The sequence below is a fragment of the Sturnira hondurensis genome, unplaced genomic scaffold (assembly GCF_014824575.4).
Source record: "Sturnira hondurensis isolate 20B ecotype Veracruz unplaced genomic scaffold, ASM1482457v3 Scaffold0002640, whole genome shotgun sequence".
NCBI lineage: Eukaryota > Metazoa > Chordata > Mammalia > Chiroptera > Phyllostomidae > Sturnira > Sturnira hondurensis.
In genome coordinates, this window is record NW_028075271.1 from 3,184,942 (window position 1) to 3,211,595 (window position 26,654).

General features: G+C 51.0%; 1 protein-coding gene across 2 annotated transcripts in view; it reads right to left on the reverse strand.

Moving 5' to 3' along the window:
* The window catches only part of VPS26C (VPS26 endosomal protein sorting factor C), a 37,552-nt gene that overhangs the window by 2,153 nt on the left and 8,745 nt on the right, over positions 1-26,654 (reverse strand). For both annotated transcript variants that reach the window (XM_037040632.1, XM_037040631.1), the window contains exons 2-7: positions 14,525-14,668; positions 13,374-13,523; positions 6,945-7,025; positions 5,648-5,722; positions 2,158-2,308; positions 1,793-1,945 (exon numbers count right to left, since the gene is read on the reverse strand). In XM_037040632.1, the coding sequence (XP_036896527.1) occupies positions 1,793-1,945; positions 2,158-2,308; positions 5,648-5,722; positions 6,945-7,025; positions 13,374-13,523; positions 14,525-14,668 (754 nt within the window). The remainder of the gene's footprint in view (positions 1-1,792; positions 1,946-2,157; positions 2,309-5,647; positions 5,723-6,944; positions 7,026-13,373; positions 13,524-14,524; positions 14,669-26,654) is intronic.

Sequence of the window (26,654 nt, forward strand, 5' to 3'; positions counted from 1 at the left end):
CCGGGCTGCCGGCATCATTCCTCTACCTTCCTCCAGCCACCTGTTGTCCCCACCCTGAGAGACCGCTGTGGCCGACGTGCACAGAGAGACAGGTCAGGGAGCGGGGACCACCTCAGGCAGCTGGTGCTGGCTGTCCTTGTGGCACAGGACATGGCAGAGCAGTGGCATTGGGGCAGCCAAGCCCCCAACTCTGGCCTGACCAAGGCCATGAAGTCACCTGTATGGTTGGCACCCAGACACTGCCGCCTTCCAGCCTGTGGTGCCAACCCCACCTTGGCTCTCGAAGCCTAACCCCGGCTGGCCAGGCAGGGCCACTCCAGGCCCAGCGGAGGCTGCCGCTCTCCACGGTCACACACCCATCCTTTGTGTGGGGACCCTGCCCCCCACCATGGCACCTGTTGTTCTATAGCACCGGGCATGAGGAAAGGGCATGGCTGGTGCCTTGGCTGGGGGACTGAGGGAGTCATAGGGTGTCATCTCCGTGGAAGGACCAGAGGCCCTGAATGAATGGTATATGGACACTTTATTATAAATCCGACAGAAATAACATTAAAAATGTAGGTGCCTTATGAACCGCATAGCAGACAAACATTTTTTGGACCTTCTGAAGTCTGTGTAGGAAAACCAAACGGAGAAATCGACAGAAATCCTGCCTCAACTTAGAACCAAAGGCCTTGGAGGTCAAGTTACAGCACCTTCAGGCCTCGTGGTTGGGGTGCCGACAACAATGCTGTCTTTGGCTGTGGGCACACGGCCTGCCTGGAGCCTGGGCAGGACTGGGAGGCTGTGCTCCGGGGCGGAGCCTGCGTGGCTGAGGGCACGCCCCCTGTTCTCTGCCTGGGCCTTTGGCTTTTGTGCCGTGGGCAGGGACACTACCTCCATGATAGACATACATGGTGTTTTAGAAACACTGTGGTACCTTGGCTTGGGTCAAGTTTGACCAATGTCACCTTTGAGGTGTCCTGACCCCACGTGCTCTCAGTGTAATGTTTCTGATGACGCACTCAAGGGGCCCCACAAACAAACTGTGCTCCCGACCCTGGGGGGCTGAGCCTCAGGCTTCGCACCCACGCGGAGGCTCCCAAAGGTCCAAGAAGTGCCCAGGGTCAGTGGCAGGTGCAATAGCCTCCATTAAAACTACCAGTGCACTCGGCTTTGGAGACAACCTGTACTTCCTCAAATTTTAAGTTGTATTATTTGGAATTGTTCAAAGTGAAATCATGATCTCATTTTAAAAACAAAGATTCTCTCTGGACTACTAATAATGCACCTTACCAGATGTAGGGGGATGGGACACTGATGAAACACGCTGGCCTTCCGGACCACGTCCCCGTTTCCCAGGGAACCAGGCACAGCAGCAGGAGCAGCTGCTGAACCCCCAACTTATTTACCAATGGGCCCCGGAAGCAGTGCACTGGCTTGTCCCCACAAAGCCCAGCCTCGCGATGACTCATGTTCATAGGACTGTCACACCTTTGACATCTCCGTCCTGACCTCTTGTGCACGAAGCCGGCTTGTCCCTGCTGTGTTAGTCCCCTGCCCAGGTTTCCATCCCCTGCCCACACTGACGAGGTTGCTGGAGCCTCGTTGGGTGACAACGCAAGTGTCCTCAGAGCTGGGGCTGTTTGCTGAAGACCCTCAGCCTTCAAGCAGTGACTGAAGGTTGAGTGCTCAGAGCCGATCTGACCCAAGCAGACAGGTGTGTCTGTCCTAGGCTCTGGGTGGCCCTTTCTGGGGGCCACACCTGTCCCAGGACCTCGGGCGGCCATGAGGGCTGGGAACCGGCACTTACCCACTTTGAAGTTGGTGGTCTCCAGCGTGGGGCAGGTGAACAGCCGGGGGAAGACCATGTAAATGGGGATCGAGAGGCCCCGACAGACATCCCCATCGGCGATCTGAATGTTCTGAATCTCAGTGGCATCACGGGCATAGCCTTCTGCACACCCTGGAGGAGGGGGAGAGCACCATGCGGTCAGAAACCAGCCAACGTCCAGCAAGTGATTGACGGCGCTCTGTGACTGTGAGGACCTGCATCGGTACAGCTTGGCTTCTAGCCGAGGCTCCCAGGGCCCCCAAGCCCCGCACCCCCGTCCCTCCACCTCTGCCTGCACCCCCCCCCCCCCCGCCACCGATCTGCAGGCAGAGCTGGGGCCTCACCGCAGGTCTCCACGCGAACCAGCTGCAGCTCTATGCTGCGGACAGCGGCCTCCGAGCTCTCTACCACCAGCTCGCCCGTCAGGGGCTGTGTGATGATGCAGCTGGTCGAGTTCAGGTGTCCCCTGATGAGAAACTTGGGGAGCAAGGCTCTCTGAAACCAGACAGAGGCAAAGCCATCAGAACCGGAGATGATTCAACAGTCACTGTGGTACAGGTAAAACTGGACAACAAAGTCAGATCGTTTGGATAAAAACCCTGGAATTGCAGTTTTACAAGATGCAGTAAAAGGTGTGGCCGCAATTTCTGCATCTTTTGTCACCGTTACTACCTGCCCAACTCTGTCACCTCTCCCGACACCAGGCACTGCCTGACACCTCTCACAGCCCTGCTCAGAACCCCCAGGTCAGACAGGACAGCCGCTCTGGACTGAGGAAACAACCAGGGAACTACCGGTGAAATGCCCAAGGAAGTGTTTGCAGACAGCTAGCCAAACACATGCAGAAAGGCTTTTACAAGATAATCAATTTGAAAGTGTTCTTAATAATGCAGTTTTGAAAAGTCAACACACTTATTTGACTTCAAGGGAATTTAAAGAGGAGAGTGTTCTTCAAACCCTGACTATAACCTGTGGCCCTTTTCTCTGTCAACAGAGGAAACTGGTCCCAGGCAAGTGACAATGGTCCCATGGGGACGCCAGGGAACCAGAGGGAGCCAGCTGTCCTTCACCGCTGGCTGCGTCCCAGGAACTGAGGACAGTGCAGAGCCAAGGACACCACCGTCCAGCAGAAACGTGCTGCAAGCCACGGAGGTGGGTTGCATGTGCCACCTGAACTTTCTGGTAGCCACGTTTTAAAAAAGAAAACAGGTAAAATTAGCCAAGATATCCAAAATATTATCACTCCCACATAGAATCAAGATTTAAAGTTTACAACGTTCCCACTCTCTTTCTCACACTGAGTCCTGGGCTCCCAAACCTCACAACTACAGCTCGCCTCAAGTCGGACCAGCCGGCCAGTGGCCACCATCCTGGAAGGCGCAGGCGGGAAGTGGGGCACCCTGGAAAAGGGCAGTCAGTGGGTGCTCCCAGGACGTGCGTTGGAGGGTGGGCCCGCTGGCTGCAGCCGCTGGAGCTGGCACTTGCCCCGGGGGCCTGCAACTTTCAAGGGGTGCTTTCCACCCAGAAGACCCCCACAGCAGGCTGGGCAAGGCAGGGCACCTGTTCCGAGTCACTTACAGTTACATCTCGAAGGCCCGAGACTGAGCAGATAAACCACCTGCTCACCTACCCAAAGAGAAGGCCCCCAGGGCCTGCTGCCTCCTCCCCGGTGCAGCGCTCCCAGCAAAGCTGCCCTGGCCGGAGCGCCCGCCCGTAACCAGAGAGGACTCTCGTCTGGGCTAAGGACAGAGAGTCCAGTTTGCAAGACCACATGTGTGAGGTCACCATCTATGAATATAAACTAGTAACTGAGATCAATAAACACTTGAGGAAAATAAAGCACGAAAAGGAGGCACTCACTCTATCAACAGAGGAACTGACCCCCTAAGAAACAGCATCAGCTGGCCAGCACTGCATCGGCATTAAAAGGAGGGGCTGCGGGGGAAAAGGGGCCTTGCTGGGAAACGGGCCACGGTGTCGTGGAGTCGACTCTCCGACAGAAGGGCTGAGCCGAGGGCGTCTGTGAGCCGAGTGCCCAGAGGGACGACAGGGCCGTCTTCGTGCTGAAGGCGGGCTGGGCCTTCAGGAGGAGAAAGACCCCCAGATGCCAGGCACGTGGAGCGAAGCAAGATCCGAACCTGGGCAAGCACTCTGACGTTTTAGAGCCTGAAGGAGCGAGATGCTGGGGGATCTGTGGAGGAGGAGGGGTGAGGGAGGAGGGGAGGGAGCAGATCAGCTCACACAGACCTGAGGACCAGGTTGGCACGGGTGTCACTGGGCACTAGACGACCCGGGAACTCTTTCTCAAAGTTCTAAGGGCAAATGATAGTAAGGCTGGAATTTCCTGCCTAGACAGGATTCAAGTGTGGGAGCAAAGTAAGACAATTTCTAGACACCCAAGGATTTCAGTTCGCTCCTCACCCTTTCCGAAAGCACAACTCTAGGGTGGAGTCCAGCTAAACAAAAACCAAATCAAGAAAAGAAGAAGACATAAGTGAGCAGAATCGACGGTGAGCAACAACGATGGTGAAGCCTCCAGTTACGGCTACAGAAAGTGACTGGGACACGTGAGATGACTATGAAGGGCTGGTGGGTGAGCCAGTTAGGGGTTAAATCGGGACGTAAGACTGGGGACGAGCAGACGTAGATTTTAAATGTAACAAACAAGGTGGTGCGATGGCAGGAAAACGCAAACATGTTACAAACTTCTGCTGGAAGGTGCTTATTCTCAATGCTGTGTTTGCACGTAAAACTGCACACGACACTGAAGGGCAACTACTTGGGAAGGAGAGACGAGATGGTAAAGAGAAAAGGAGTCAACAACAATAAGAACAGAAAAAAGACCCTCGCCACCTTATAAATCAGAGTGAAGAGAGGGAACAGGAGACAGTAAAGCACCACCGAGTGCAGGACGAGATGCAGGAGCAAAGCCAGACAGCTTCAGAACAGGAGAGCGGGGTGCGCACGCTCCTCTGCTGGAGACACTGTGCTTCAAGAACTCTGGCTAGATGCTGCTTCCCAGGCAAAGCAATGGAACTGTTCGTTCCTATCTGTTCAGCACCTCTTCTCACCTGTTTTCTATCACGAAGATTCTTCAGAAGTAAGATATGCCAACTTATTCTAACCGACGTAAGAAACGGTGGGGCTAATGCAACCCACTGGGAGTCCGCAGGGTGGAGCGGGGCACCCAGCCCTGCCCGCCTGCTGTCCCTGCTCGCTCCCCCTGCTCGCTCCCCACTCAGGTTCAGGGCCCTGCAGGGGGAGCAGTGGACTGGCGCACTAGTGCCCCGTGCTCCCCAGAAGCTGGAGGAGGCAGGGGTGGGTAACGGACTCTGAAAGGCCGCCCACAGCATGGCCCTGCCTTGGCTGTGTCTCCGAGGGACTAGGCCAGCATCGCTCGTGTGCCCCAGTCCCAAAGCTGCCTTCAGCCCGACTAATCAAAAGGTCCAGAGAGCAGGCTGTGGGGTGAGGGCGAGGACGAAAAGCCACGTCCATGGATGACAAGAGACAGGTAGCCAAGCATAGGCGGCGGCCAACAATGAGAAACAAGGGGGCACGGCCACCAGCACAGGTGGAGACCACCCAATTACAGGACAGGTAGCGCTGGGGACCGCGGCTCAGGGGAGAGTCTCTGACCACAATGCAAAACTGGAAGACATAAGAAATAATAACACATATCCCGCGGAACTTTCCAAAAGCATTAGTCTTCTAAGCGGTTACGGAGTTTAAAAAAGTCAAGACTATTCTGGATTTCCTCTGGATACCCAAGTAAGAATTTGGGGCCCAGTCACCGAGAAAACACCCCGCATCACTCGGGCGGGGGGAACACAGTACCTCTTTGACGTTCTGCAAGGTCTCAGGTGTGATGGTGAAGTCCACGGGGCTCGGGGTCAGCTTCCCCTTCTGAGGCTAAAACAGGAAAAACGGGCATCAGTGGCTGGGCAGCCAGGAGTCCTGTGGTCAAACCTGCCCGCTCCCTGCACCCCCTGCCTTGGAAACCAGGGAGGAGCAGCAGTGAGAGGGGGAGCCTGGCACTGAGGAGGGTGCTCGGGTCCCAAACGCAGGCCTGCCCCAAACACCTTCGCACTCTGTGCCCAGGATGCTCACCCCACGGCTCAGCGTCCCCACCTGTAAAATGGGAGGGCGGACTTAACCTCTGAGGTCTCCTGAAGACCCGGAGTTTGAAAGTTGGACTTAAGATACAGGGAGGTATCCTTGCGAGATATTTTAAACCTCTCAGAGCCGACACCAGAGCACCTACAACGCGCCACCAAATCCACACGCTGACCCTGCGGGGCATGGCAGCTGTCATTGGCCCCACTCCGCAGGTGAGGACAGTGAGGCAGAGAGCGTGGTGACAATGTGTGCAAGCGAGAGGCGGAGCCTGGGCGAGAGAGCCTGCAGTGGCCCGAGAGACACCCGGGAACCCAGGGCTGTGAGCAGGAGCATCTCTCACCATGCGTCACACAGAGGGCAGGCACTGCCCGTCACTGCGAGGTTCCGCGTGCCCAAGGCAAAGCACAGCCGGGCTGCAGAGGACTCCCGAGAATTCACACGGAGTCACTGGGGGGTGGGGGCCTGGGGAGAGGATCCAGTTTCCTACGCTGACATGTGAATGTTCTACGACATTATGTCATTGCCAAATACCAGCAGGGGGTGTTAGAAGGGGCAACCCACCTTGGCCCTGTGTGTCCCCTTACGTCCTTGCTGAGTATGCCAAGAACGCAAGGCCCAGACCACCTGGTACCAGGCCAGGCCATCTCTGAGCTGTTTGCCCTGCAACCCTGAGGGACGAGGCGAGTCCCCTCTCCGGGCAAGGACCAGGCTTGCTCCCTGCTGCGAACAGAGCAGAGGTCCCAGCCGGCACTCCACTACTGGGGCACAAACTCCCCATGATGCAGTGTCATTGGGTCCACAGGACTCTGGCCCAGTGGAAAGACACCCATGGTGCAGCACAGGCTGCTGGCTGTGCTGGGAGAGTAAGGTCCCTGTGCCTGACCCAGGAGCCCGAGCATTTCAGTGGCAGTGGGACGGCGCTGATAGGCTGGCTTGTTGGTGTGGAAGTGGGTTGAAGCCTGGACCCCATAGGAGACCCCTACGATGAAGTCCCGGAACCCCGAGGACAGCTTACGGCAGAGTGGACGATGAACTCGCAGGTCTTCGTCAAGTCCTTGGCCAACAGAGACCGCTTCATGTCACAGCGCAGGGTGTACTGGGTGAAAAGTGGGGAGAAAAACATCGTGTTGGGGTGATCTGCTCTCATCTCGGAATTACAGTCAGAGACAAGTCAATATTTTAGAAAAACCGCCTAATTAACATGTGCATGAAATCAATACACACAGTAGGGGGAGTTAGTGCTCAAAATAAAGGCATTTCTGTTTCTCAACACACGTCACAGTCACTCCTCAGCCTCTTCCTGTGGGTGGACCACTCGGAACACGGGCACAGCCCCCTCTGCGGCGCGGAGAAAGGCTGGGGTGGGGGAGAGGTGCGGGAGCCAGGACGCAGAAGCCGGTTCAAATCCCGTCACCGCCTCCTGTGTGGGCCCCAGTGACCACAGCTGCCCTGAGTGCCAGCCTCCTGTCCTGCACGACGGGCATGGCACTGCCTGCCCACGGTGAGGACAGCCAGCCTGTGCTGAGGCGCAAGCGCAGGCCTGAGCAGCAGCTCCTGCGCATGGCAGCGGTTTGGTGAAGGAAACCATCCAGCAGGGACGGGAAGCTGGACCAGCCCAGCACCGCAGACCACGAGCCGCCAAGGGCTCGGAGCAAGAGCAAGACCAGTACAAGAACTATCTAACAGTTCTTAGGACAGCCATAAGGGCAGTCACCATCAACAGGTTTATTCAGTCACTCAGCAAATACACACTTGGCACATTCTTTGTGTCAGGCACGATGCTAACTAAGCATGTCTCACCAAGTTCTCATTCATTCCCCGGGAGGAGAGGTCGAGAAGGATGCTGGGGTCACAGAGGGGGATCTGCATGGACACTTGCCTGTTGCCAAAACCCACGTTCTGATAGGAATTTTGAGCTCAGATTTGTCTGATGCAAAGCCCTTGATCTTTCCACTTTACCACGATCTTTCCTAATTACTAAGGCGTGATCCAGGTGATATGAGCTATAGGAGGTCAGAGGGGGTCAGGGTGGTCAGGCTTGAGCAGGGCCCCAAGAAGCAAGGAGCAAGACTCAACCTTTTTCGACTCTCAGCAGACACACACCGGACAGGCAGGAAGACAGACGATGCACGTCCATGGAATGAGAGCGGGTCCCAGAATGGGTATCATTTTATCTGTGAGAAAGGGTGACGGCCATCGCTGTGGGTTAATTCTGAACACACAGTTTCAGCAGACACTCGGGGACTGATCTAGGGTGTGTCACTGCATAAAGCCTTGCTAGGGTGGCCATGAGAGATTCTTGAGTGCACTACCTAACCATGGAGGTGAGACACGAACGCCTTGTGACGGAGAGGCAGGGTTAGAGCCAGCGTCATCAAGCCCCCCCACCAAGCGACAGCAAGTAACCCAGCCCTGCAAGCTGGGGCTTTGATGCTGGAGGTGGGGGGGGGTGGCGGTGAGAGGCAACCACATGTTGATGTTTCTGTCCCTCTCTTTCTCCCTCCCTTCCCCTCTAAAAAGAAATAAATAAACTCTTTAAAAAATAAATACAGAAATAATGAAGACAGCGAAATACTAAATGTTGAACCTGGGTGACAAGTATAAGGGTGATAAGCCTGCGTAAACCCGAGGTTAAGAGGAAATCTGTGATACGAGGGGAGGTGCGGAACTGTCAGCAGCAGCGGCACTCCGAGGTTAGCCCCAGTGGTAAGAGCTGGCGAGCAGAATGAGGGGCGAGCCAGGGGGGGTTACTGGCCTTACCAAGGAACTTACCACAAGGTAACTTTCCTTTGTGTTTTGACTTTTTTTATTTCCTTTTTTCTCTCTTTAAAAGAATACATTTTATCAATGATGCTATTACAGTTGTCCCATTTCCCCCGCTTTATTCCCCTCCGCCCTTCACACCCCCTTCACACCAGCATCCCCCCCCCCCCCCGTGTAGTTCATGTCCATGGCTCGTACATATTAGTTCCTTGGCTTCTCCATTTCCTGTACTATTCTTAGCCTCCCCTATTTTCTACCTACCATCTATGCTGTTTCTTCCCAGTACTTTTCCCTCTCTGCCCCCCTCCCATTCCCCTGGTGACAACCCTCCACATGATCTCCATTTCTGTGATGCCGTTCTAGTCGTATGCTTAGTTCCTTCTTGTTTTTTTTTTTTAGGTTCAGTTGTTAATAGTTGAGTTTGTTGTCATTTACTGTTCATAGTTTTGATCATATTCTTTTTCTTGGATTAGTCCCTTTAACATTTCATATACTAAGGGCTTGGTGATGATGAACTCCTTTAACTTGACCTTATCTGGGAAGCACTTTATCTGCCCTTCCATTCTAAATGATAGCTTTGCTGGATAGAGTAATCTTGGATGTAGGTCCTTGCCTTTCATGACTTGGAATACTTCTTTCCAGCCCATACTTGCCTGCAAGGTTTCTTTTGAGAAATCAGCTGATAGTCTTACAGGAACTCCTTTGTAGGTGACTGTCTCCTTTTGTCTTGCTGCTTTTAAGAGTCTCTCCTTATCTTTAATTTTGGGTAACTGAATGGTGATGTGCCTTGGTGTGTTCCTCCTTGGCTCCAACTTCTTTGGGACTCTCTGGGCTTCCTGGAAGCGTATTTTTTTTGCCAGATTAGGGAAGTTCTCTTTCATTATTTTTTCAAATAAGTTTTCAATTTCTTGCTGTTATTCTTCTTCTGGCACTCCCATGATTCAGATGTTGGAATGTTTAAAGATGTCCTGGAGGTTACTCAGCGTCTCCNGCTGGTTGTGGGGGGGGGGGGTGTGTGAGAGGCAACCACATGTTGATGTTTCTGTCCCTCTCTTTCTCCCTCCCTTCCCCTCTAAAAAGAAATAAATAAACTCTTTAAAAAAATAAATAAATACAGAAATAACAAAGACAGTGAAATACTAAATGTTGAACCTGGGTGACAAGTATAAGGGTGATAAGCCCGAGTAAACCCGAGGTTAAGAGGAAATCTGTGATACGAGAGGAGGTGCGGAACTGTCAGCAGCAGCGGCACTCCGAGGTTAGCCCCAGTGGTAAGAGCTGGCGAGCAGAATGAGGGGCGAGCGGGGCGGGGGGGGGGGGGGGGCTTGCCTNAAATAGGTCAAAAGCAGGAAATATCAATAACAGAAGGAGCTTACAAGCATCAAAGGCTCTTTGAAGAAGCCCTGCATGAGCCGAAGGCCCATCTTATCCCCCCCCCCCCCGTGTAGTTCATGTCCATGGCTCGTACATATTAGTTCCTTGGCTTCTCCATTTCCTGTACTATTCTTAGCCTCCCCTGTCTATTTTCTACCTACCATCTATGCTGTTTCTTCCCAGTACTTTTCCCTCTCTGCCCCCCTCCCATTCCCCTGGTGACAACCCTCCACATGATCTCCATTTCTGTGATGCTGTTCTAGTCGTATGCTTAGTTCCTTCTTGCTTTTTTTTTTTAGGTTCAGTTGTTAATAGTTGAGTTTGTTGTCATTTACTGTTCATAGTTCCGATCATATTCTTTTTCTTGGATTAGTCCCTTTAACATTTCATATACTAAGGGCTTGGTGATGATGAACTCCTTTAACTTGACCTTATCTGGGAAACACTTTATCTGCCCTTCCATTCTAAATGATAGCTTTGCTGGATAGAGTAATCTTGGATATAGGTCTTTGCCTTTCATGACTTGGAATACTTCTTTCCAGCCCATACTTGCCTGCAAGGTTTCTTTTGAGAAATCAGCTGATAGTCTTACAGGAACTCCTTTGTAGGTGACTGTCTCCTTTTGTCTTGCTGCTTTTAAGAGTCTCTCCTTATCTTTAATTTTGGGTAACTGAATGGTGATGTGCCTTGGTGTGTTCCTCCTTGGCTCCAACTTCTTTGGGACTCTCTGGGCTTCCTGGAAGCCTATTTTTTTTTTCCCAGATTAGGGAAGTTCTCTTTCATTATTTTTTCAAATAAGTTTTCAATTTCTTGCTGTTATTCTTCTTCTGGCAGTCCCATGATTCAGATGTTGGAATGTTTAAAGATGTCCTGGAGGTTACTCAGTGTCTCCTCATTTTTTGGAATTCTCATTTCTTCATTCTGTTCTGGTTGAATGTTCCTTTCTTCCTTCTGCTCCAAACCTTTGAGTTCTGGTTCCCGTCACTGTTGGTTCCTTGCACATTTTCCTTTGTTTCACTTCACATAGCCTTCACGCTTTCCTCTATTTTGCGATTATACTCAACCAGTACTCTGAGCATCCTGATTACCAGTGTTTTGAACTGTGCATCTAATGGGTTGGCTATCTCTTTGTCACTTAGTTGTATTTTTTCTGGAACTTTGATCAGTTCTTTCATTTGGGCCTTTTTTTGTCTTCATGCACCTGTTATGTACTGAGAGTAAGAGCAACCCAAGTCACTGTGTTGTGATGCTGTCTGTGGGGGAGGGGTCCGAGAGGGAACAATTCTGCTTGCTCTGCTCTCTGCCAGCTTTCAGTGGGTTCTGGGGCTACCCACAAGCAAATTGGGCCCCTCTGGTGCTGATTCTTGGGTGGGTGGGTTTGTGTACATTCTAGGACCCTGTGGTCTCTCCATTAAATTCTCCTGTGAGGCTGGGAGTTTCTCCCACTGCCTCAAACCCCAGAGGTGTTTTCAGTCAGAGGCTTTGAGGCTTTATTTCCCCCACTGGAATCCTGGGTTTTGTGGTCTGTCTGGCTCCCCAGTTGTTCCTCCTGGTTTATCTGCATGCCAATGTGGTACCGCCTGCTCCACCAGTCACCACCCGACTTGCTCCACCAGCCACTGCCTTGCCACAAGTCCTCTCTGTGCCGGCTGCCCGTCTCCACCCCTGCTACCGATTTGGACGAGTGTTTCTTCTTTAACTCCCTGGTTGTTGGACTTCTATACAGTTTGATTTCCTGGCAGTTCTGGTTGTTTTCTGTTTTGAAATCTGCTGTTGTTGTTCTTTTGGTTGTGTGAGGAGACACAGTGTGTCCACCTACGCCTCCATCTTGGCCGGAAGTCTCTCCTCTGCATTTTAACCAGTTTCCAATCCCCATACAGCCATGCGGGGACCAAGCGCGCAGTTTTGTGTGTAGATCTGTGTGTCTTTCGTGGCAATATTTGGAAAAGAATGAAATTTCCAACTTTATTTTAAACACATGAATCTTTTAACAAGAATGACAAACACAGGAGAAAGTAACGAGAAATTAAGGCCATGACAATTTGATGTTATTCTACTCAGTTTCTAATGAACACATGCTTATGTTGTTAAATAAACAGAATTAAAGAGCTGTGTGGGTAAAGCAAGTTGATGCTGATTCAGGAAACCGGATAAAAATAATTTTCAAAATGAAATATTCATGATACTTTCAGTCTTGCTAAAGAAGCATTTTTTCATGGACTTTTGTTCACGGTGAACGTATTCCCAACCCAGAATGTTGGTCAGAGGACCCGTGTCTGTGTACCAGCACTGGGGAGTCGACGCTAGCAGCTTCCCTGAGTCTGGGCGCCTCTCCAGTCACTGCTGGCCCTGCTAGGGGCTCCCTGGCCCCTTAGTACACCGAAATGGGTGCACCTGCACTAAAGGGGGGGAAACGTTTCTTCCAAACAGAAAGAAATTGTTTGCAACAGGATGCATTGTGTACAATGTGTGATTCTTGGCAGATTCTTTAGGCAACTCCTAAAACCCAGAGGCTTTGGTTAAACTCTCACACGTGTTTGGAGGATTTTTGTTTTTATACTGCTGCATGTTAAGCAGGGGAACAGTTTCTACAAAGATCAAATTATCAGCTGAAACTTTATTAGTAAATAATAAATATCTAACTTTCAGCCTCCTTGCCCCTCCGTAAGACAAAACAGCACGTGTCACCCCTCTAGCAAGGGGGACTGCAGCAGGGGGGCTGCAGCGAGCGCCACATCACAGAAGCACCTCTCTTCCCCTGGATAAAGGACCGGCTCTCTGTCTCCCTCTGAGTCAGGCCTCCAAACTGCGCCCGAGACAACCGCAGCAACTATGAAAGACATCCCCAGCCACAGAGGTAGACCGGAAGTCATAAATTCGCTTCCCCCTCCTTTACAGGGTTGGTCCAACAAAGACTGCAGCCTGTTAAAGCAGTAGCCTTTGGGCACTAGACAAAGAGATATTTATACGGATAAAAACAGGCAGGTTGGTGCGGCTGCCAGAGAGAAGCGAGGGCATGTTGCTACCCGACAGGGAGAGCTCCGTTCACAGGGTCCGCGCGGCCGCACAGCCGCAGGGCAGAGGAAGGGCTGCCGAAGAAGTGGAAGTGTGGGCCCTGCAGGACTCCTGACAGAACACGGTCACACGTGAAGCGTGTCCCTCGGGGCTGAGTGAGAACTGGGCACGGAGGATGCGCGGGAGGTCACGGCCTGGGTACTGGCTTGCAGTCCTGGGGCTGTCAAGCAACGTGCAGTGGAAGGGAGGCTGTCTGGCAGGAGAAAGTGACAAAGGCAGCCAGGAAACTGACCTGGATGTTGACGAACACGCCGTGATACGTCTCGTACAGGACTTTGTTGCCCTTCCCATGCAGAGGAAATTCAAAAGGAATCTCCGTCTTGCCGCTGGGGAACTTCCCCGGCTTCACCATTTCGATGGTGCTGTTGATGATCTGGATGGGCTGCAAAGAGACATCAGCTGGTCACCGCCATGAACACTCAGAGCCCCCTCCAGTCACCGTGTCTCATAATTCACGTGACAGGCACAGCCCGAGCCGCCACCATCCTGAGCCCGCGCGAGTCTCTGGCACCAGGTCACTTAGGTGTTTGGTGCACAGGAGGAAGGGACCCGCCAGTTCCCTCCTCTCTCTACGCACCTGGTTAAGCTCCAGGGCCGCCCTGCCCAGCTTGTGCTCAGTGGGCTGGCGGAAAGACCGGGTCCCCAGGGCCCAAACGCCACCAGCCTGTGCTCCTGTGCAGGCCTCTAGGAAGGACGACAGCGCTTCCACGTGGGGCCTGACTAAAGGCCGCGCGACACCTTCGTCGGGAAGGTGCTCTGGGTCGTGGTTCAGAGTTGCTGAGAAAATCCAAAGCGTCTGAAGGGGATCGCCTTGAGCCACGGAGGGGAAATCAGGACCGCACACCATGCGGGAAGGCCCTGATGGGAACACTGTTAACGAACCCTTCTGTCCTCTTCACTCTTTCTCCCTCAGAACTTAAAGAGTTACTATGTCCTTCAGGGAAAGGAGGCTATAAAGAAAGAGAGTTTCCGGTCTGGAATGCAGACCTCTACCCTGAGGGACACAAAGAACGGCCACCGCTCCCAGCTGAATGTCCAGCCCAGAAGCGGCCACCTCCGCAGTCACAGCAGCAGCTCTGCTGCGAGGAGGTGAGTGCCAGAAGGCACAGGTGCTGCTTCTCTGGACAGCGCTGGCTTTGGTCGTGGCTGGACTGAGTCTCCTTCTGGTTCCCCTAATCCTTGCTAATGGGAATTAAAGCAAGTGGACTTTCAATACAGGATCTATTCAGAATCAACCTATTTTTCCAGTTTGATTAGGAAGCATTAAAAGTGTGGCTGTCACCATACTACCTGCAAAACTGTGACAAAGCCAAATAGCAAGTAAAAAAACCACCACACACATTTCAATAATGAGCCAATAATGTGCAACCCAAGCCTTCTTACCTTCACCGAATTGTAGAAAGCTTCGAACACACCCACACTCTTGGCACTGAGCTGGAGGTTCACGGTTCCTTCCACGGTCAGAGAGACGCCCTGGTGCTGGACGGAGTCCTTCCCGCATATGACCACCACACCTGACAGCATTTCCTAGGAGAGGGGCAGCCACCAACCACGTTAGGAGGCCTCTTCCTCACCGTGAAGCAAGAGGAAGCCTCCTTCACAATCAGTCAATCTGTTCAAAGATGCAGACATTCCCTGAGCACTTACGACAGACCAGACGGCTGAAGGCCAGGGGGAGAAGGAAGGGCCCTGGGTAGAGGTGGGGGCGGCCCAATTACAGGGCAGGCTGGACACACACCATGGGCAAGGAATCTCGTCCCACTGTGGCCTTCCAGACACCCGCACCTTCCAGCTGGGAGAGCTCCAGCAACATCCGACTCCAAGAGGGCAGAGAAGGGCTGCGGCAAATGGCAGTCACAGCCACACGGATGGCAATGATCTCTTCGGGAGGGATGCAATGAAATAAAACCCTTTTTCTCTGGGTTGTTTCTCAAGTGCGTTGATGAAAATGGCCACACATTTTCAAGTGCTTCGGTAACGGAACGCAATGGTTAGCCCAGCAAGCCCCGGTGCAGAGATCCGGGGTCACCGGTACAACGCACGAGGGCAGCACGGCCTTTGCAGGACTTCCCGGTCTGGCCCCGTTCTGGTTCACGCTGGCAAACGTTCCAGCCCACACATCCCTGGTTCATAAATCATTTAAGAAAGATTTCACAACGGATCATCTATTCACTTATCTGAAGATAATTACCAAGTAAGATAATATGGACATTAGCTACACTCCTTCCTGGATGGCAGTTTCTTCCCGTCACCACAGAATCTGAGAGTCTCGGTTTGCTCTGGGCGGAGGGGGGTCGAGAGGGAAAGGAAGTTGAGGAGACTGAACAGCACCCCCCAGAACGGAAGGGGACTCTGCAACAAACACAAAACAATGGGTTTCTTAAATGACCTTCAGAAATGTGGCATGACTGTTGCCAGATGCGACTACAACAGAAAACTGCTGACAACTAAACCAAAAAAATAAAGAAAGAAAAAACTGCAAAAATTAAAAATGGCCTGCATGGCCCTGGCTGGTTAGCTCAGTTGATTAGAGCATCCTCCCTATATGCCCATGTTGTAGGTTCAATCCCTGGTCAGGGCACATACATGAATCAATCAATGAATGCATATGTAAGTGGAATAAATCAATGTTTCTCTCTCTGTGTCTCCCCCCCCACCTATAAATAAAAAGATAGAAAAAAAAGTTAAAAATCAAATGGCCTGCAGATCAAAGCATTCAAAAAAAAACCAAACACCTGTCCTATGGGTGTTTAAATCTTCTTATCCTTTATCTCCTCTAGTCATCCAGTGAAAAAACTTCCACCAAGTCCTCACCTTATGTGAAATTTTGGGAGCAGGAAATATTCTGTGTCCCTTAAATATCCTAAGTATTTTGTTTTTCTTTCCCATTCCCCATCCCAAAGCCCTTAAGTCTAAATTAAAACAAACAGCCCCCGGCTGGTGTGGCTCAGTTGGTTGGAGCATCATTCCATAACTGAAAGGTTGCAGGTTTGATCCCGGCCACAGCACACAACTAGGTGGTGGCTGGATGTGTGTGACCCCTGGTCTGGGTACATATGGGAAGCAACCAATCCATGCTTCTCTTTCTCGCCCTTCCTCTCTGTCTATAAGCAATTAGATTTAAAAAAACCAAACGGCCCTAACTGGCGAGGCTCGGTGGATTTTTAACAGGATGATCTGGTCAGACCAGATCACTGGGGAGCAGAAGCAGGGGAACCCCAATGCCCCAATCCAGCATGAGAAGCTGCCCCATGACAGGAGAAGAGGGGTGGGAAGAAACTCCATTGCAAGGGACTGGAGCAGCAGCAGGCAAAAGAGCCCCCTTCCCAGGGAGGAGATGGGGAGATGGGCAGTGCCGGGGGCAGTCTGGCACTGAAACTGGAGCTGGGGCAGGCCTCCATGTCCCTGGGGAAAGGAAACAACACAGGCTGCACAGAGCCATGAATGGGCTGGGGAGGTCACAAAACTCATACGTAACGGCTCAGCCCTGCCCCAGTCACACACAGTGTGCCCCTCTGTGTGGCTGGGAAACTCTGCCCCTTTCTGCAAAAATGGCGGCAGGAAGAAGGTCAAGGACACTGGCTGACAAACATGGAGGACATCAATGTGCACTGGTTGAAATGCCAGACGCTCCATGCACATGGATTTCTGGGCTGAGTCTGTAAAATGGAACATGCTGGGGAACATGGGGTCTTCTCCCTTCCCCTCACTCGACTGGCCACAGTGGGCTGAGTTCCTGAGACCGGTAGGCGCTGGGGGCTGCAAGGTCTGGGAACAGACTGGCACCCCTCCCACAAAGAAAGCAGCGGCAGTGCTGGCTGTGCTGTGTGGCCCTACCCAGCCGGACGCACATACTTGTGGGAGACGCCTAGGGCCGAACTGTGACCAGGAACTGGCCAAGCAGCCTGAACGAGTCTCCTATAGACCTGTGTTCCCTGGAGGACAGTACTTTAACTGGGAAAAAGGATTTCAGGTGCGTTCTGGGGCTGGTCTGGCCTGGCAGAGGGTGGCAGGATTATCTGTCTTTGGGTGTTTTAAAGGGAGTGGGGCTCTGAGGCAGAAACCTGCCATTTTCTCAAGGTAAACAGCCTTTAAGTAGACAACCCCTTCCTTGTCCACCAAACTCCCGACTCCAGAGTTTTGCCTAGAGGTGCCTAGCAGTGGAACCCCACTGACTGCTCTTCATGAGCACTGGCTGTTCTGTAACAGGCTGGCCACCAGCCCATGAACCAGAGGCCACCAGTTCAATGCCCTATCAGGGCACACACCTGGGTTGCAGGTTTGGTTCCCAGTTGGTACATGTAAGAGGCAACCAATCAATGTTTCCCTCTCATGTTGATGTTTCTCTCCCTCTCTTACTCCCCCCGCCCCAGCTCTCTAAAAAAAAATCTTTAAGCAACGAACAACAAAATACATGATCATCCATCTCTATTTTGAGCAGATTTCAAGGAGCAGAGAATTCAGAGTAGAAGTCATTTGGGGTTTTTTATTTTTTTTAAATAATTTATTTATTTATTTTTAGAGAGAGGGGAAGGGAAGGAGAAAGAGTGGGAAAGAAATGTCAATGTGTGGTTGCCTCTCATGTGTCCCCTACTGGGGACCGGGCCTGCAACCCAGGCATGTGCCCTGACTGGGAATTGAACCGACAACCCTTTGGTTCACAGGCCTGTGCTCAATCCACTGAGCTACACCAGCCAGGACATGGTTTTTAAAATTTTTTAAAAAGTTTTTACTAATTTATTTTTATTTTTAGAGAGAGGGGAAGGGGGGGAGGAAAAGAGGGAGAGAAACACCAATATGTGGTTGCTTCTCATACACCCCCAACTGGAGATCTGGCCCACGACCCAGGCATGCACCCTGACTGGGAATCAAATAATTGACCTTTTAGTTCACAGGATGGCACTCAATCCACTGAGCCACACCAACCAGGGCAGAACTCATTTTGTTCTGAACGCAAAAAAACTCATGAGTGGCTCTGGCTGGTGTAGCTCAGTGGATTGAGAGTGGGCCTGCGGAAAAAAAAGAATCATAGTTAGATTCCCAGTCAGGGCATATGCCTGGGTTGTGGGCCAGTTCCCAGTGGGGGACACATGAGAGGCAACCACACATGGATGTTTTTCTCCCTTTCTCCTTCCCTTCCCCTCTAAAGATAAATAAATAAAATCTTAAACAAAACAAAACAAAAAAACTCATGAGTGTATCTAAATGAAAATTCTTTTGAAATAATTTAACTTTTAAATTTAATTAAAATTACTTTAACTTTTGTATAACCCAAATGTGATAGAAATCTATTTTTTAAAGATTTAAATCCACCAGTATATTTTTAAAAATACACTTCACTGGTATGTCCCAGAAACAACATGATACAAAATAACGTCATGAACTTTATCAACCGGACAACACAACAGCACTTGGGGAAGGTCTGCTTCTATTCAATCAGAACATTTTTCAGCTAACATCTTGGGATCGGGACCTGGGCCCCACTGGTTGGCAAATTCCCGTCACGACGGCAGTAGAATCTGCCCTTCCTTGGTTTCTGTGCCTAGGAAGGAGAAAGCAGTGGAGTGCCTTGGAAGTAAGCACAGTAAATATTTTATGACCCAAGGGACTCTTCTGTCACTCTTTGATTTTAATTAAGAAAGAATATAGTGGAGAGAATACAAAGTTAATAAACTATTCGTAGATACGTTAGGCATTCTACCCACAGACAGGTCTGTTCAATTCCTACCAATAAGAGGAGGACACAGAGTTAGTCCGGGTGGAGCCCAAGGAGCCAAGAATGTAGCAACAGAAGCTATTTCAACCAGCTGAAACCCACAGTAATGAACAATCCTGTTTCTTGTTTTTTAATTGAGATGTAATTAACATATAACATTGCATTAGTTTAGGTATACCAGACAATTTTCTTAATTTTTTTATTGTCGTTCAATTACACTTGTACCCATTTCCCCACATGGCTCTCCCCTGCCCTGCCCACCCTATGTATTAGGCAACTCTGGATTAATCCTGAAGAGGAAAGAATGAACTTGAAAAATGAAAACTCGAGGAGGACCCCAGACTTTGTGAGGACCTTCCCCTGCAGACACGTACCAACAACTCTGAGGAGGGGGAAACAGGTTACGGCCCTGGAGTGTGCGGCACTTCCTCCAACAGAGTAAGTGGGAGTTGTTAACTCAGGGCCATGACTGCAATGAGAGGCCAGCCACAGATTTAAGGATGACAATGAACCCCAGACACAGCATACAAAGTCGAGCACATGTGTGCTCTCTTTCAGGGAGAAGAGCCATAGCTCTGGCCTATCATCAAGGAGGTCCTTGACCTGAGAAAGGTTTAAGAGACACGGACGAGAGCGTGCAGGTCCTACCTGGGCATGCGCAAGACACGAGGCATCGGATGCCAGAGCTTCCGACTACACATCTTGCCCCTTACAGGGCTTGGACCTGTGCTGCCCTCCACGGGCAGCGCAGACACCTGGGGTCCCCCCAGCACTGCGAAGCCGTGTCCCTCCACGACACTCCAGAGACCCACACCACACGGAGCCTGCCGCTGATTAGCACCCTCTCTATCCTGGAGCAGCCTGGTCTGGAGAAAGGCCCTGGGCAGTATCTTCAGCCGCACCCCAAACAATGGGGCTGGAAGTCGGTGCTTGGAGGCGACTGGCCACCGCTGGTGTCCTCAGGAGACACCACTACTGCAGGGTGAGAGGGATGTTTTCTAACTCTGTCTCCTCTAAACATGAAAGGCCACCACCACACCACACCGCTCTGTTCTTTCTTGTTCTCAGGAATTAAAGGCCAAACCCATAATGAGGACACCAGGTTTGAAGATGGTGACGTCTCTAGCATGCCCCCTTGGTTTCCTAGAAGTCACACAAAAGAACAAGAAGCAAAACCACAAACTCCATTTTCAGTGAAGCAAGGAGACAGTTAAATACCAAGAAATAGGTGGAAGAACTGCTAAAAAAAAGTGAAGACGGGGTGTGGGGGCTGGGAGGAGGGGTGGGCACGAATGGGGAAAGGCCACAACACAGCCCCATGGCTGTAGAAATGTGCTTCTGGAGGGTGAGGGCCTGGCTGGGGGGAGTGGTCAGGCTCCAAGGGGCAGAGCAACCCCAGCGAGAGGTGCTGAAAATGTGCCCCAAAGGGAAGTGGGAAGCGGGAAGCAGGAAGCAGGAAGCAGCAGCAAAGGCATTGAGCCCTCCATGCTGTGAGAACCTCCCTCAGCCGCTTATCTCACAGGGAAAAGGGAAGGAAATCACACAGAAAACCTCAGCTGGCTTATTCTAGGAATAAATTCATCTCCTGCAAGAAGGCGACATTGAAAGAACCAGCAGAGCAGCACAGGGCATGTAATGGATTTAAAAACGAGAGCAGGAGAGAGAGCAGCCCCAGCAGCCGAGGGTGCACACACAAGACAGGTGGCACCAGTTTCCCACTTCAAGTGATGCTGCAGAGGCTCCCAGCTCACGCAGGGTAAGCACAGGCCAGTCATCTCCATGGCCCACTGAGGGGCATGTGCCGCCCCCCTCACTTGTCTGACCTCATCTCTTAGAAAGGCCCACAGCATGCTGGCTCGCCCCGAGCGCCTCGCTGCTCCTTTAACCGGCCTGCAGGGTCCAGTGTGGGCACTGTGGGGCACCGGCACCTGCTCCTCCCTCCACCTGCACGCTCCTCCCCCTGACACCCACGTGACTCGTGACGGAGTCTCTCCTCGACCAAACTCTACACAGCCTCACCTGAGCTCTCTTTCAACTAGGGCTCGATTCTAGGATTTCCATGTTCATTTCTGCCTTGCCCAATTTTAGCAAGGATTCTAAGTTGGTTTAGCCATCCTCCTGTCTGATCTTCTTCTGCTGGATTCCTCATTGTCCACCTCCTCCCCCAAATGACATCTGCACCCTGGCCTGCCTTCAGCAAGAGTCCTCTTAGGTTGGTCTGGCAGAATCCCCCCCACCCATTACGCTTCCTCCTCTCAGTGACTTTCCACCCACTGATGCCCACCCTGCTCGCTGGCTATCAATTCCCACTTGCCCACGCTCTACTCCAAGTTGAGGCCAATCTCTTCCTTGCGGCACGAGCCCATGCAGGGGTCCCTGAGCCCTCTCAGACTCGGCTCTGCAGCACTTGCCACTTTCTAAAATAAGTTTGAACCTATTTCATTTATTATCTGTGTCCCTGTAATGTCAACTCCAGGGCACAGGTGGTCACAATAGCAGGTACTCAAATGTTTACTGGATGACTGACCCTTCACCAGACAACACAGTACCATCTAAGGACAAAAACCGTGACCATGAACTTCATCATGAATGTTTTTTTTAATCCTCATCTGAGGACATACTTATCGAATTCGAAGAGAGGGGAAGGCAAGGAGAGAAAGAGAAAGAGAAACATTGATGTCAGAAACATCGATCTGTTGCCTCCCATATGTGCCCCAGCCTGGGACTGAACGGCAATCTGTGTGTTCCCCCTGCCCAGAAATCGGACCCACAACCTTTCTGTGTGCGGACGACGCCCCACCAACCGACCCACCCAGACCAGGCTCACCGTGGATTTCTGACATGTGATGAGGCCCCTGCTTCTATGAAGGACGAACAGGAAACAGTGCCGTAAGAGCTGAGGGCTGACGAAATGCTTAGGCAACAGGGAGAGAAAAATGTACGACGAGCTCAGGAAAGAAGTGGAAGACTAAAAACCATCACAGAAATTCCTCCTTACAGAATTTCGTACGAGAAGTGATTGTTACAACTATTCCAACCCCACTTTCCACCTGTCGGGTTGACGGAGACAAGGAACATGCTCCTGTTATGCTGGGGGTGGCGGGGGGCGTGGGAGGGGAGTCTGGAAAGCCCTAACCTTGGCAGGGCCACGTGGCAACACTGGATACATTTTATAAACACGTGGGCCCAGCAAGTCCACTTTTAGGAAACTTCCTCAGAGGCACACGCACATGTGAAATGACTTACGAACACAGCTACTCACTGCAACACTGTTGGAATAGCAAGGACTGTGAACCTAAAGGAACGCTAAATGGTCTCTCCCTGTACCTTAGAGATCATTCACACTAGAAAACATGTTTTTTTTTTAAGGCTACATATCACACCACTGGTGAAAAATGAGGGAGAAAAAGAACACTGTACATATTTACTTGTATGAGCATAAAATATCTTTGGCAGGAATCGCAAGAAACTGATAGCGTTGGGTTGCCCCACAGGGAAGACCCTTGATCGGGGGAGGGGTAGAGGCAGCCAGGAATTTTGAATTGGTTGACTATTAACACAAGAAATCAACTTTTAAATAAGATCAACTCCAGAATGAGTGCTCTCTAGACTTCAATGTACAAAACTCTAAGCCTCTTAAATTTTAATACCCTAAGGGCATAGTGGTCCCCCTCGGAAAAGAGGTCAAAATTTTATGCTACAAAGTCACATTTCTCTGGATTCTCTCTTACTTCGGACTCGAACACACCTGCCAGAGATGTAAAGGCCCCAGGTCTCAGCCGCTCTCTCTCCAGCGTCTTCCCTCTCTGATGATCCCTGCAGCGCGACGAGCCCGGCAGCCGAGCTGTTCCCAGGGCCTCTGTGCATCTGAACAAGTGCCTCCTCCCTAACGCTGCTGTGACTTTGAGACCCACCTGGGACTCGCACTCCACGGCTGGTCTGGAGAGCTTGTGCGTCAATGGCGAGCTGCCCTTTCACTCACAGACAGGCAATCAAATGCACCAAGTGGTTAACTGAGATTAAAAACATCATGGTTAGCCTGAGCTAGGTGGGAAACACAAGTCAGACAATTAATTGCTTGTTGAAACACTCTAGTCTTTCTCGTAGCACTCAGAGACCCGTTTCGGTTGGAAAACGGAAATGAGAACCGTTAGGTATCCCCACCTCCACTATTCTGTGTAACGACTATTTTCCATCTTGTTTGGAAAAGACATGATCGCCAGACATTTCTCCGTGTGGTAAATAATGGCCAAGATTATGTGTTGACTAAAGTCCTAGAAAGGAGGACTTCGAAGAGAACGCACGTCTCCAATCTACCAACCTACTAAAACAGAGGGGAGGTAACGTGACCAAGAACACAGGGCCCACCCACGACGCCTGGGTGAGGGGCCCAACAATCCCTGCTGGGAGAAGCAGGCTTTGATACAACATCCCAACCCTGGGGGCCCTGGGAGCCCCTGTGCTCAGAGCCCTCCTTTCTTACAAGACCCTGCATTTTCCTTGCTTCCCAAAAGGCTACAAGCCCAAACCCCCAAAGGCAGAAGTTCTCCATTTCCTTAGCTTAAGCCGGCTGTGCAAACGACTCTCTGGTGATGTTATAAGCCCAGTTCTGACTTCCAGACGAAAACACACCGAAGACAGTAGCTGCACTAGTCCAACGTCTGGCCCTGGTCACAGTGGTTTTCCCTGATTCGCGGTTTTTCTCCTTAGATCACCCTTCCCTGTCATTAAAGGGATGGCATGAAGTCCAGCTTTATTTCTGTTCATTTGCATAAATACAGTAAGAGCACCAATTGACCACATACGATCTTTAAGCTGGCTTTGCTGGAACCCGCACAAGGAATCTCCAGATTGCCTCTTCAGTCCACCCTTCAGGGCACAGAAGCTGAGCCACACACCTGCCACCTGGCCTTGCTTACACCACCTGCTTTGCTCAAGTCTTTGAGGCTTCCACTGTGTTCTAAGGTTCCTCCTTGCCATCTTTCAGGAAAGCAACCTTCCATCCTTCCCTGGAAAGACTGCCATGAACCACACAACCAACCAAGGTACCAGGTTTTTTCTTGTGGGCTGTCTCTAGCTTCGAAAGTCAATCCCAGTTCCTCAGGGCTTTCTGATGACATCCAGGCCCAGATGTACCCCCTACAGGTGTGACACTCCAATCAAAATCTTGGTTGATAAAACCACCATTAACAACTGGTCTTATTGGTTTTATGCAAAGAAACTTTATGTCATTATTTATTCCTTCAGAGTGCCAAATTCTGGAGGGAGCAGGTAAGGAGAAAAATATAAAGTGTGAAGGAAAACCCTATTTCTAAATTTTACTCAAGTAAAGTGAAAGATTATGTTCATGCAAAAACCTGTTTGCAAATATTTCTAGTAGCTTTATTCAGTCACCCAAATGTCCTTCAGTGGGTGAATGTACCACAGTTCATCCCTACCAGGGAAAATGACTCAGCATGAAAAAAGAACAAACTACAGAAACAGCAATTTGCAGGACTCTCAAAGGCTAAGTGACAAAGCCAGATTCAAAAGATTCCTTATCATATAATCATATTTATGCCATTTACATGACATTATGGAAAACTACAGGGATCAAAAACATCTCTATCTTGTCTCACGGGGTCCGCCAGCCCTCGTATCTCAAGCGCCTGCCTTTCCCCAGCAGCCCTGGGGGCCAAGGGCATCCCGTGCTGTGGGGCCAGCTTCCACCCTCCAGTCCTGGAGTCGGCCTGCGCCGGGATCCGCCTGGGGTCTGGCAGTGTGACACAGGGCACTGGACCAGCTTCCTGCAGGAGATGGGACTGCCAAGTGTAATTCTGGGGCGTGCTGATGGAGCACTGGGGGAGGGGCAGGAGAACCTTACCTTGCACCGAGACTGCTGTGCACTCCTGCATTTTCTTAGCCAGTGAAAATGAACTTTAAATTTACAAAACTAATATAAATCTTTTTGAAAGACCAGAAATATGTGGTGATATTAACACTGTCTCTTTCAAATTATAAAAAGTTTTGTCGTCCTGATGATTAATGAAGAGAATGTCTGCTCATCAACGCCTTACTTTTCATTGGATGGGACTTCTGCTCCTTTCCCAAGATGACGGGGCGGGTTTTGGAGCACTGGCCCAAAACCGTCCTTTCTGATCACACAAAGGAAGGGCCAGTATCTGGGGGCCATCACGTCTGGTGCGTGACACTAAGACTGTAGGCGTACGTGAAAACACTGGCGTCGGGGCTGGGGTAGGGAGGACTCGGGGAACCCAGCCCCCATCAGAAAGCACAGCCCCGACATCGTGCCCCCTTCAAGAACCTGCCTGACAGCTGGGGGGGCAGCTGGTGTTGACCTCGGATGCTTGGAGACAGGCTCTTTCTGAGCCTCTAATGGCTTCACCGGGGGGAGTTTCCTATGAACAGTCGAAAGCCACAGACAATCTCACAGCGCCCTTCACAGGGAGCCTTGGGACACGGGTAAGGAGACCAGCAAAGGTGGCCTGCTGGCCCAGCACCCCAGGCGAGCGGTCTGTCAGGGAGGGCGCTGGCAGGGGACCAGCCACGGGTGGTGGGTCTACCGCCTGTGTAAAGTAGGAGGCTGCCTGTTTCGGTTTCAACCCCCCAGTAAACAGAAGCAAAATGCTTTAAGCCTAGTTGCACACACTGTGTTACATCTGAGATTTAATAGAGCTCCAGTCCCGGCGCAGGGCAAATCAGATGGCTTGGTGTACAGAACGCTCAGTTGCGCTGGCTCTGGCTGGCCCTCACGCCCCACAGCCAGCACTTTCCCTGCTGGGAACCACCGGGCCTGGGCCCCTGCCAGCGCCTCCGCAGCCACTTTGGGATTTGAGGAAGAGCTGGAAAGATAGGGAAGGAATCACTTCAAATGGAAATGCTCTTTTATCTGCTCATGAAACAATTTTAAGAAATACTGTAGTTATAAAAATTGACATATTAGGATTCTATATAAGATTTCATTTAATAAAAAAAGTTTCATGGCCTAAAATTTTGGGGGGGGAAATCTATATTTAAAACAAACAATATTGTTCATTTTCTTGAGCTGTTTATGAAGAAACACTTTCACTTGAGATGAAAAGGTCTATTTTCCATCACCTTGAGAACGACACTATTTCTGAGCCTGAATTGTCTTCTGCTGGCGAGGGAGAGAACAGACTGCCCCTCACAGCAGGCGCACAGCAGGCCGTGCTGGGGGTGGTTCTGGACCGCCCAACAAAGTGGGCCCCACAGGGTTTTTGGTTTTCTAGTGCATATGTTATGTTCCAACTCTAGTCTATTAAATGTTTAACGACATTATGTCTAAAAAAACCAAAAGTACAGACCTTAATTTAAACCACCTTATAGCTAAGAAATGCTCACCATCACCTGAGCCTTCAACAAGTCAATTTTTTTGCAGAGGGAAGGTCCTGCCTTGCTGTCAAAGGCTGCTGATGGATGGCGGTGGGGGCGGGGAACCAGGGGCAGAGGGTACCGGGAGGTGGAGGTGGCAGTGGCAATTTTTGAAGTAAGACAACAGTGCAATTTCCCACATCAAGGGACCCTCCTTTCCACAGGCACTTTCTCTGCGGCATGCGAATCTGTGTGACGGCATTTACCCACAGAACTTCTGAAATTGGAGTCAACTCTCTCAGACTCTAGGTGGCATCTTCTTCCAATATAAGGACGTTTCACTTGAAAATCTGTTGTTTAACGTAGCCGCCGTCACCTCTCCTCTTGGCTGATCTTCTGGGTAACTTGCTGCAGCTTCTACACAAGCACTCAGTGCTTCACCTCGAACTTGGTTTTATGGAGACT